The sequence below is a fragment of the Danio rerio genome, chromosome 3 (assembly GCF_049306965.1).
Source record: "Danio rerio strain Tuebingen ecotype United States chromosome 3, GRCz12tu, whole genome shotgun sequence".
Classification (NCBI taxonomy): domain Eukaryota; kingdom Metazoa; phylum Chordata; class Actinopteri; order Cypriniformes; family Danionidae; genus Danio; species Danio rerio.
Genome location: NC_133178.1, coordinates 2,027,501 through 2,040,517, shown reverse-complemented (window position 1 = coordinate 2,040,517; position 13,017 = coordinate 2,027,501). Strand labels below are relative to the sequence as shown.

At 37.2% G+C, this 13,017-nt stretch overlaps 1 protein-coding gene across 2 annotated transcripts in view; it reads left to right on the top strand.

The window, feature by feature from the left end:
* Positions 1–2,785: 2,785 nt before the first annotated feature.
* tmem184bb.1 (transmembrane protein 184Bb, duplicate 1) overlaps positions 2,786–13,017 on the top strand; it is an 18,688-nt gene continuing 8,456 nt past the window's right edge. The window contains exons 1-2 of one of the 2 annotated variants that reach the window (XM_009299047.5): positions 2,786–2,905; positions 7,842–8,110. In XM_009299047.5, the coding sequence (XP_009297322.2) occupies positions 7,895–8,110 (216 nt within the window). In that variant the 5' untranslated portion in view covers positions 2,786–2,905; positions 7,842–7,894. Of the gene's footprint in view, positions 4,033–7,841; positions 8,111–13,017 lie in introns of both variants that reach the window. The other variant, XM_068218526.2, reaches the window with a different exon arrangement.

Sequence of the window (13,017 nt, the reverse complement as noted above, 5' to 3'; positions counted from 1 at the left end):
GTTGTTTGTGTTATTAAGGCTTCCGGACACTCTTTTTGACTGTGGTATTAACAGTAAACAGATTGTTGTCTCGTGGTTGAACTGTTAACCTGTGTTTTGTTTCACTCATGCATTTATTTGAAGTCTTTGAGTTCATATCATGAATGTGTTTATATTTCACTTTCATTATCATTTGTAATTTATTTCCAGTCACTTTTCTTAATTTGCAGTTCTTTAAATGTTAGCAGTAGTATATGGAAGATTTTGCATCGTTTGGATTGTTTGGATTGTTATTTTCTTTGCTACGCTGCTAACCTGTTAATATGAGAGGTAAGTTAAGGTTAAGGTAAGGTTTCCCCTCATAAACATGTCAATGAAATATTGTGTTTTTGCTTTGTTTTGAAATTGAACTTCTGATTTGACTATTTTCATGTGAATGTTTTGCATTTTTGCTATTAGAAATGATCCTAATCCTCACTACATCTTATAGTAAAGATCATTTAACCAAACAACTCATTTGCATATGATAATACTTAAGAGCATATTAATTGTAAATATTGAGTTTGTTGATCATCTTTGATACAAATATTTAAGCACATTTACTCAACTGTGTTTTCAGGTTTCATAAAGAAAACTGAGAAAATAACGCACTGAAGACAACAAATCACTAAACACTATAAATATATATATATATATATATATATATATATATATATATATATATATATATATATATATATATATTTATTTATATATTATTTACATATATGTATATATGTATGTATATATATGTATATATGTATGTATATATATATATATATATATATATATGTATATATATATATATATATATATATATATATATATATATATATATTTGATAGATTATAGATGATGTTTAACAGCAAAGTAAATGTACACAGTATGTCTGATAATATTTGTTCTTCTGAAGAAAGTCTTATTTGTTTTATTTCGTCTCGAATAAAAGGAGTTATACGTTTTTTGAAAGCCCATTTTAAGGTCAATATTATTAGACCCTTCAAGCTATTGTTCTGATAGTCTACAGAACAAACCATCGTTATACAATAACTTGCCTAATTACCCTAACCTGCCTAGTTACCCTAATTACCCTAGTTAACCCTTTAAATGTCTCTTTAAGCTGTATAGAAGTGTCTTGAAGAATATCTAGTCTAATATTATTTACTGTCATCATGGCAAAGATAAAATAAATCAGTTATTAGAGATGAGTTATTAACACTATTATGTTTAGAAATGTGTTGAAGAAATCTGCTCTCCATAAAACAGAAATAGGGGGATAAAATAAGCGGTGGGTCTAATAATTCACAGGGTTTAATAATTCTTATTGCAATTGTATATATAAATATAAGTATTTTATTTACAGTTTTATTTAAGGTTAGCTAACCGCACAACTCTGGATTATATGTTAAAATCCCCTGCATAAAATATCAGTTTATGGACATTTATAACATGAGTTTAATAACCTTAATAGACCAATACATGCTCTAAATGTGTTGCTTCTAGATTATATCATTAATGTTAGCTTGTAAACTCTTATTGTAAACTTTTTCCAAATATAGAGACAGAAACATTTCATATCTTAATTATTTTGGACTGGACAATATATTGCATTTGGAGACTTTAAAAAAAATATTATATACACATGTAAAAATGAAAAATCAAGACGAGCAACAAAATTGAAAAAATTAGGTGACATTTTGTAGGTTGTGATTTATTTTTGCAATATTTTGCTTGAATTTAATTGTATTATCTCTAATTTCTAAATATATTTGGTGACTAAAATATTACTTTAATAAATAAATCTTTTTAATAAATTGTTTTGTTTAAATGCACCAAAATATGCTGCCTATACTCACTGAGAAATGGAGAAAAAGAATCATTTTCTAAATGGGGTGTACTCAATTATGCTGAGCACTGTACACATATTTGTAAACAAATATGATTTCAACTCTGCTGGGCTACATAATCTATTTGTGTTGGGAGCAGGGGTGGATTTGGAGCCCTAAACAATTCCAGCCATGAACTTTTTGCACTTTTAATTTTTTTTTAATTTATTTAGTTTTTTATTATTTTATTTAGTTTTTTATTATTTATTTATTTATTTTTTCTTATATCACTCAATCATTTTCTACATTTTATCTTAATGCAAAATTAATAATACCATGTAAATTATCTTGTAAAACTTTTTAAATTATTTGTTTTCTTAAAATGAATGCACAACTACAAATAATAATTGATCAATGATGTTTATAAAACTAAACCCTCACTGATTTGACTGCTGGACTGCTCCATGATCAGTAGTGTGGGGCATATTTGTGCAGATGAAGGCTAATAATTACATTCAAATAAATTGTTTAAACACCATACAAAATATGATTACATAAAATATAAATAATTTATAGGTGTAATTTGTACATTTAGGTACTTATTTGGGGGCTCTAAGCAGCTGCTTACCTCGCTTATTGGTTAAAATTGCACCTGGTTGAGACAACATGAAGTAATTAAGTTAACTTATAACAAATTTAAGTCGATTGACCATAAAACAGTTAAGTTGTTTCAAAACTCCCTCATGAATTGTGTTTCATAAGTCTTTTTTTGAACAAACAGCAAACGCCATTTTGTCGTACAGCCAGAAGAAGAGCGATATCGCGTTTATAATAACAGGAACTGTTTACCAAATACGGGTGATCATTCGGCGAGCGCTGATGAATTATTAATGAGCGATAATAACTGAATGTGTCGCCCGCAGGAGCGCCTCTGCGGACCCGATGACGTCACCGCGAGTGAACGTTGGCGGACTGAACTGCACTGAACGCGTCGCGGAACAAAACAGCATGCGGGATTCGGCGTCCTGAGAGCGGCAGATGAGCGAAACCCACTGAACACCGTGAGTACAAATGTGTTTCAAATGATGTGTGGATTGCAGAGGTGTGTTTGACGGCAGATTCACCCTCAGCATCAGCATCTCCAGCATCCGGTGTACATCCGAGGCCGTCGCGTTTAACGTTACCGGTGACGTATCGATAAAGTCCGCGTTTCAACTCTAAACATCTCCGGTTTAATCGTAATTATTGATAAACACACAGTCTGTGATCAGATTTTCTTAAAGCCACACACACATCAATAACACGAGCTGATGTGTGGATGATGAACAGATGCTATGTTCATTTTAAAAGGCCTGATGCTGTGTTATATTAAATGTTACGATCTGCTAAATGCTTATATTAAAATATAAAGAGAAGAATACTGTGTGATTAGCACACATTTATGGAGATTTAATTAATTTATTTATTTAAATTGTAGTTTTTTATTTGTAGCAACCTCGCCAGTGTACTTGTGCTAAATTATATTATAGCTAGCATGTAAAGTATATAGGGCATATGCTAAAGTAATGCCATGGCTAATCGTTTTTATTTTCAGCACCTATAGCTATTAGTACATTGTGTACCTTGTAAATGTCATGTTATATCAATAATATAATTATTCATATTTCTCATAAAACCTAGTTTATGTCATTAGCTGTCTGGTAGTCTACATAATTGATCTAAGTGGTAGTGTCCTGATGTATTCCTTCATTAGCACGTCTGAGATCTTTCAGATGGGCGCTCAGTGTTGTGATGCTGTCGTCTCTAGACACTAGGGTTGTCATGACAACAGTCAGGCCATCCACATCCGGAAGACAGTGACCAGATGATGATGATGTTGTTGTTGTTTTATCATCACTGCAGGACGAGCTCTGCTTATTGACTTATACGTCAAAGAACATCATATGCAGAATCCATATACTGTAAAACAGTGTTAAACAAAACTGATTTACCCAATGCAGGGCCAAATATGGACAAACACAATAGTTAGGTTAAAAAAAAGTCAAGGTTTAGTTTTGTGCATATGTATCCCAGTGTTAAACCAACTTCAGACTGCATGATTGCATGATTTTAGCTTCGATTTTGATCTCCACAGGTGAGAAATCGCAGATGAATGCCTGAAATCACAAGCAAATCGGTGTTCAGTCTTGTAAGTAACAATCACACAATGTGAACTATTAAAGACACGATCTGAGAGAATCGATGAGTTGCCGATGCCGTGAGATATTTGGCATGCTTAATATCTGAAGCTGTCGCGATTTCTGAGACGTAGTTTGAACAAAGTTGTCGGCGATTCTTCCTATTGTAAAGTCATGCAGTGTGAAGCCCCCTGACGCCGATCTATCTTGCAGTGTAAACAAAGCAGCGACGAAACGCCAGCCCAGATAGTCCTGCAGTGTGAAAACGCCTGTGACACGACTACTTTCAAAATCATGCAGTCTGAACTCGGCGTTAGGTTAAAAATAGCGTTTTTTAGAGCAATAGAGCAGTGTTTCCCAACCCTGTTCCTGAAGGCACACCAACAGTACTTATTTTCCACCTCTTCCTATTCAAACACACCTGAATCCACTTTTTAGAATGTCTGAAGGGATGCCAAAACCCAAAATAAATGGGTCAGATAAGCGAGACATCCAAATTGTGTACTTTGGAGTGCCTTTAGGAACAGGGTTGGGAAACACTGCTATAAAAATGGCTATTTATTTTTTTTACCTTACACTGGGTTGAATGTGCTCAAAACTAACCTTGGGGTAATAAAAAAAAATAAAAAAAAAGACTTTTTTTTTATTTTTATTTTTTAAACCTAACTATTGCGTTTGTCTATATTTGGCTCTGCATCGGGTAAAACAAGAAACATTTTTATAGTGTAGACCAGGCCCGGATTGGCTAATCAGTAGCACCGGGAGAATTCCCCGTGGGCCGGTCCGTTTTTTGGTTAGTGTCTCTAGCTGCTTGCACTCTCAGAAGTCGCACTTTTTTCATCTATTTATTTATTTGACCATATCTTCACTCTTTTTATTCATTATTTTGCCGCAGCGCTGCTCTTATTTATTTTCTCGCAGCCCCGTGAGCAAAATGCAGCCTGCAGGTTAACTAACGTTAATGATGATGTAATGTTAACTATCATCATTCGACCCCAAACAGCGAATTCGAATAATTAATATTAATGAAGATTACACCTGCTCAATGAAAATCAGATGATTCACTACATTAATAAATCTGACATAACTTGATCAGAAATCTAAAAAGGGGAGAAAAAGATTAAGCCATCAATAAAAAGTAATACTGTGAGTCTTGCGGGTCACAGTGCAATATTTATTTTGATACTTGTTGCTTTAACGCTATAGTGGACCAGTGGTAAACACTTTGCATTGCTATGCCTTCCGACCCGTGTTCGAATCTCACCTGGAAAATATTTTTTTTATTTTCCATTTATATTGTTAAGACATAAAATACTGTTAGAGTTGTTGATCATTTGAAGTTCTAAAGCAGCTGTTTTCTTGAAAAAGACGTGATAGTGTCATTAGAAACTGAATTGAAAATGACCTTATTTTAATATAGTCAGTTGTGAACTGAGGTGGGCCGGTCTGGCTTAAACTCCAGGGCTGAAACTGAGTCCCACTCCGGCCCTGGTGTAGACTTGACAAAATTGCTAGTTTTTATAATATGAGGCTTTAGAAAAGTGTTTAAGAAACTCTTTCTGTGATTCATAGACTGTTTATCTTTATATCAGAGAAAACAGCAGCCGTTTCACTTCTCAATAAGATCATTTAGATCATTTCAGCATTGTTTTACCATCATTGACCTATTTCAATATTTAACATTAGTTTGAGTTGAAGTTGTATTGATTTAGTTGCATCTTTTCTACCATTTGTAATAATTTTTTGCTAATTTCCCTATAGATGTCTTTTTACAGTTCCTATTTCACTTTTATTTAATCTATGGAAGTAGAACTGAGTTAGTAAATTAATCTGAGTGAATGCAAGAAATGCAAAAAGAGTTTTATGCATTTTATTTCCACACTGTTATTCATTCATTCATTTTTGGCTTAGTCCCTTTATTAATCAGGGGCCACCATAGTGGAATGAACCACCAACTTATCCAGCACATGTTTGACGCAGTAGATGCTCTTCCACTCGCCACCCATCTCTGGGAAACATCCATACACACTCATTCACACACATACACTATGGCCGACTTAGCCTGCCCAATTCACCAATATGGCATATGTTTGGACTGAGGAGGAAACCCACGCCTACACGGGAAGAGCATGCAAACTCCACACAGAAACATTATCTGACCCAGCTGAGGTTCGAACCAGTGACCTTCTTGCTGGGAGGTGACAGTGCTACCCACTGCGCCACCGTGTCACCTCTGTTAAATTATTTGTTACTGTTAATTCAGTTATTTGATTTCTTTAACTGCTTCAAGGTTTTTAATCTGTTGTATGAGCTTTTGTGGAACCCATTATTTTTGGTTTAGTTCTTCATATTTGTAGTTGTTTTTATAGTAAAATCATGGAACATGCACAGAAAACAACTGTTACCCATAATGCTGTTCAGGAAGTTACATTAATCAGAGAGTTCATATCTTTAGCGCTACCATTTAGATTGGTTATTTACAACCTCTTGTCAATAGTGTATTAATATGCACTCACTGGCCACTTTATGAGGTATACCTGTGAAACTTCTCGTTAACTCAAATGTGCAATCAGCCAATCACATGGCGGCAACTCAATGCATTTAGGCATGTAGACATGGTCAAGACGATCTGCTGCAGGTCAAAGCGAACATCAGAATGGAGAGGAAAGGGGATTTAAGAGACTTTGAATTGTTGTTGGTGCCAGACGGGCTGCTCTGAGTATTTCAGAAACTGCTGATCTACTTGGATTTTCACGCACAACCATCTCTAGAGTTTACAGAGAATGGTCCGACAAAGAGGAAATATCAAGTGAGCGGCAGTTCTGTGAGCGCAAATGCCTTGTTGATGCCAGAGGTCAGAGGAGCATCACTTAATGCACAACACGTCCAACCTTGAGGCGGATGGGCTACAGTAGCAGAAGACCACACCGGGTGCCGCTCCTGTCAGCTAAGAACAGGAAACTGAGGCTACAATTCACACAGACTCACCAAAACTGGACAATAGAAGATTGGAGAAACGTTGCCTGCTCTGATGAGTATCTATTTCTGCTGACACATTCAGATGGTCGGGTCAGAATTTGGCATCAACAACATGAAAGCATGGATCCATCCTGCCTTGTATCAGCGGTTCAGGCTGGTGGTGGTGGTGTAATGGTGTGGGGGAGATTTTCTTTGGCACACTTTGGGTCCATTAGTACCAATTGATCATCAACGCCACAGCCTACCTGAGTATTGCTGCTGACCATGTCCATCCCTTTATGAGCACAGTGTCTCCATCTTCTGATGGCTACTTCCAGCAGGATAACACACCATGTCATTGAGCTCAATCATCTCAGACTGGTTTCTTGAACATGACAATGAGTTCACTGTGCTCAAATGGCCTCCACAGTCACCAGAGCTCAATCCAATAGAGCAGCTTTGGGATGTGGTTGAACGGGAGATTGGCATCATGGATGTGCAGCCGACAAATCTGCAGCAACTGTGTGATGCTATCATGTCAATATGGAGCAAAATCTCTGAGGAATATTTCCAGTTCCTTGTTGAATATTGATGCCATGAAGGATTAAAGCAGTTCTGAAGGCAAAAGGGGTCCAACCTGGAGCTAGTAAGGTGTACCTAATAAAGTGGCCGGTGTGTGCAGGTTAATTAGATTGCCAATGATGATGTTCATCTTCCTGTTTTGAATTCTTTGCTTTAACTCACATGTTTGTAATATTGTGGTACTCCTTGTATCTGGATGGTTTGATTATATTTAACGAAGGCCTTTTATTTAAATGCTAACTAATAATAACTCTTCGCTCTCTTCTGTTTTGATGGTCAGGGTTGGCTCCTCCCCCTGGTGTGTGCAGTGTTCTGATTGGCTGTGGTCTGCAGATGGCTCAGCTGTGGAGGAGGGCGGTGTCGTTGACTGGGAACGGGTCTCTGGTTGCCATGGCGCCAGGGCCCGGGGTCGTGACGGTGGCCCCTGAGAGTCACAACAGATCAGGGCCAGTTTTGACCCCAGAGACGCCCATTTTCCTCATGACTCCCGCCGCTCAGGGCATCTCGGGCATCTTCACCTGGACGGCCCTGCTGCTCACCTGCCAACAGGTACAGCACACTCATACACCTCCATTACGCACACTTAGGCTCAATCCCAATTCTATTTTTGTACCTCGACTCCTTCCCCATGGCCCTTAAACCTGAGAGTTAAGGGGAAGGGCTTCAAAATTTACCACTAAGAAATAGGACAGCACTACAGCACCTGCACATGTCATCATGCCATCGTGATCTCTTGCTTCATGTGACATCAGACGATCGTGACTGCTGTAGTTATTCCAGTTGCTGTAGTTTTACTCTTGGTTTCGAGTGTGGTCCTGAAAAATGTCTATTCACCCCTTTCCCCTTAGCCCTACGCCTTCAAGCTAAAGAGAAATGGGACACCCCTACCCCTTCATGTGAACGTGCAAACTGAGGGGAAGGGCTAAGGTGTAGAATTGGGATTGGCTCTTAATGTCACTGTTGTAAGATTGGGGTTATTTTATCAAAGAAGGGTCTATTTTCTGTCCATGCAAGTAAAATTGAATCGTTCTTCCATTTACTTATTTAATTCAGTTTAATTAGTGCTACATAAAAGAAAAAAAAGGGTTTTTATTATATATTAATCATTAAATCATGTCATGAGAGCAAAGTAAGTGTTTAGTTTTAATTATTAGGAGCTAATAGTGATTAATAGGATTTATTAAATGGAGATTGTACTTATAATCTGGTGAATAATTTGTTAAATTAATTTCTTTATATGCGGTCTATTGGGTAATAGTAATATTCATACCTGTCAACCCTCCCATGTTTCCCAGGATTCTCCTGTATTTTACAGTTCTATCCCGCTGTCATCCCGTAAAGATGTTTTCCCGTAGTTCTCCCGTATTTTCAGTCTTTCTATGAAGGTTGGCAATAAACATTAAAGAGCCGATCCCCCCTATACACAACCCATACTGCCAAATAACCAGGTTATGCTCCTCGCTCTTGAATGTGAGTCTGTTCTGTGCTTTAATTTTATTTAGGCATGAAAACTCTTTGAAATAAATATAAAAAAAACGCAGGATGTCTGCAAGGTCTTAAAAAGTCTGAAAATGTCTTAAATATTAAACGCTAATTTTTAGGCCTTTAAGTCTTAAATCTACTAAAATCTTGTGTTGTAGGTCTGAAATCTTTTTAAACGAGTCTTAATTTTCATTTTTTCATGTATAGCTACCCAATCTGGCCATTAACACCTATGCAGCCACTAACAATTAATCTCAATAAAACTTAAAACTTTGTATTTAAAAATAGCATTTAAACACTTTCCTTACAGTAACATTTGCTTTGAAGTTCTTCATGTATTTACTGCTGAGAAAACTGACCTGACCTAAATTTGTTATTATTAAATTACTGTTATTGTAGACTGAAGTAAATGGCAGGTGTGCTTTGTTCTATTGTTGGTAAGGGTTATTGGGTTTGTGAATGGATATATTTGAAAAGTAATAATAATAAATATTCAAACTAAATTATTATTATTGCATTATTAAATGTACTAATTTTTAATCATTATTCAGTAGGGTGAGTGAAAATCTTTTGTAACTGGAGTGTTCAAAAACAAATCCTTACTTTTTTTTTTCAAAATTTCATAAAAATGTCTTTAAAAGTCTTAAATTTAACTTGGTGAAATCTTCAGAAACCAGTGGGGTTCCCTTTCATTTTCATTACAGGTGTCGTCGCCCCTCCTATGCAATCCTCTAACAGTTATATAGCAGTGCGTGACTGTCAGCTGACGCGCTCCATAGTGATAAATAGACGCCGTTTCCCAAACAGATTCTGTAATCGCGATTTAATGCAGTGTGAAAGTGGGTTTTGGGTCGTGTTTGAACAGACATACACACATAATTAATAATAATAATTGTCTGATCTTGGTGTTTTTTTTAACACAACAAATTTTGTCCTAAATGAGTTTAAAAAGCCAGGAAAGCAGTCGAATGCCTTCATCATAACATTAGATGTGTGCATTTTTTAAAGTGACACCTCTGTTAATTATGTTAATGCAATTAAAGAAAAAATCTAAATAAATGAGATTCATTCGCTGCACTTTAATCAGAATGTGTGAGTTATACAGTGAAGAAACGGTTAATGAGATTTAATAACTTTGTGACGATGTCATAAATAAAATTATAATCAAGTTTTGAGTAAGTCAGCCATGTCAGTAATACTTTTATCATGGATGACGTCTGTTGCTTGGAAAGAAGGCGGGGCTTGGCGTGATAGAGAAGAAAAGCAAGAGAGAGAAGGAAGTGGGCTCAGGCAGTCATGGAAGACGCACGCTGCGGTTGGTTGTTCATCATGCTTTCATCAGCCGGCATTGTTTAAACCCGGTAGAGATGGCAAGAGGCGAATGAACTGAAGTTCTGTTTCTTTATAAGAGCTATTCATTTTAATAAGCTGAACTGTTTGCTAATGTCTACTATTCATTTTTTAATTTGTAAATAATAGTAATAAAACATATTGCTGACCATTTAACGGTTTATTTACAATGAAACAGCTCTATATTTAGTCATTTGGGGATTTATTTGGGGGATATATAAGAGGTATCCCTTGTTATGGTGGGGTTTTGCCTTATTTTCACTTCAGGTATGCTAATATTGCATGTAAATATATATGATTATTACATTAAATTATGATATTTCTTGTAAGTTTTAATATATTTTTACTGTTGAAGTCTGTTGAATAATATTGTTGTGATTTTATTCACTTCCCAGTGATGGGTTGCAGCTGGAAGGGCATCCGCTGCGTAAAACTGTGCTGGATAAGTTGGCAGTTCATTCCGCTGTGGCGACCCCTGATTAATAAAGGGACTAAGCTGACAATAAAATGAATGAATGAATGATTTTAATCACTTTTTTCTATTAGTTGTGCATTAAATATTGATGCAACACTGCATCACTGCATAATGCTAGTCTGTTTCATCTGAATAATAAAGACTTTATAGCAGACATTTATAATAGAGCATTGTCTTAAATCTTACAGGATGCTGTGTTAGCTGTGTGTTGGATAGTGTGACTAATAATGCGTAATATATAAATAAATGAAAGGATGACGGGGATGAGGTGTTGCTCTGGCAACAGGTGGCATGACATCATAGAGCAGAGGTTGTTGCATAGCAACAGTATTTAGAACTGCATGTGTGTGTGTGTGTGTGTTGTTATAGTTCAGCTTATCTGAACATGTAAAACACACAAAGGATCCACCTGCTCCACTGACACGCATCTGCTTGTTCCAGAGTTGCAGGCACATTTCAAGCATTTTCTATTCATTCATTATTCTTCAGCTTAGTCCCTTCATTCATCAGGGGTCGCCACAGCGGAATGAACCGCCAACTATTCCAGCATTTGTTTTACACAGCGGATGCCCTTCCAGCTGCAACCCAGTACTGAGAAACACCCATACACACTCATTCACACACACACACTCATACACAACGGCCAATTTAGTTCATCAATTCCCCTATAGCGCATGTGTTAAGACTGCGGTGGAAATCGGAATCCCACGCCAACACAGGGAAACATGCAAACTCCACACAGAAATGCAGACTGGCCCAGCCGGGGCTCGAACCAGCAACTTTATTGCTGTAAGGCGACAGTGCTAACTACTGAGCCACCTTGTCGCCCTAAGACAAGTTCTCCCCAAGACGTGTTCTTTCCCAGTACTGGGTTGCGGCTGTAAGGGCACCTGCTGTGTAAAACATTTTGGAGTAAATTGAATTTGCAATGCTTTGTTCTCCACTCTCTTCTTTAAAATGGAAATGAAGTATTGTCTTCATAAACTGGATGGAGAGGAAGGAGAGTTCAGCTGTACTAATGCGAAGGTTATTTCAGGAAAATTTTTATACTTTTCTTGTGATACTGCAGACACAAAACACACATTTCTGGCAGTGTGTCAAATGTAAAGGACACACACTTACATAAAAACGCTCGCCATGGGAAAGGATGCGAGGCAGGCACTGAAACGGCTTACAGTAGTCTACAGCAGTGGTGCTGTCATGTCCACCACTTTTTGTTATTACCTACTTACTTACTCCCAGGGTGTTAATATTGAAGTTGGTGTTGGTGTTTCGTAACATCTGATTTTTATGAGGTGGGTTGTTAGCGCAACACTCAACCCCCAATATACCCCTTATACACTACAGCCAATTTAGTTGATCAGTTCCCCTATAGCGCATGTGTTTGGACTGTGGGGGAAATCGGAGCACCCGGAGGAAGCCCACGCCAACATGGGGAGAACATGCAAACTCCACACAGAAATACCAACTGGGTTGCGGCTGTAAGTGCATCTGCTGTGTAAAACATATGCTGGAATAGTTGGTGGTTCATTCCGCTGTGGTGAATTCTTAAATAAAGACTAAGCTGAAGGAAAATGAATGAATAATTCACGTTCTTAAAATCTGATTTTGAACAGTAATAGAAGGTTCATCTTGAAGACACAAACTGTACCTGCAGTTCTAGACCCAGTCTTACCGTATGTTCACACTGAAAGCAGCGAGAGCGTCAAAGTAGCCGGAAGTCATTCAATTTCAATGAGAGATGGTGGCGATAAGCGGCGAGGAGCAGCGCGGCGCATCTTCGCCAGCATGGCTGTTGAGGAGAGTTGAAATGAAGTCAACTTTATGGTAATGAGCTATGACGCGGTTCGGCAACCAATCAGAATGAAGACGTCCACCGCCTGATAGGAGTTCAGAGAACACAGACCTGTGAGCTTTGGTTCCGACAACAGTTGTTCCCAAGGGTTTGATTATTGCGGTCAACAGATTTCCCATTATTTACAATGTTTCCTTACAGGATCATGCATTAAATAAGTTACTGGCGAGTTACTGATGTGCATTATTGTTATATATTTATCTTAAAAAAGGGGGAATCTCACGCGACGTGACAGTACAAAACAGACATATGGACACATATTGGATAAATAAAGCAAAGCCACACCACACGCAA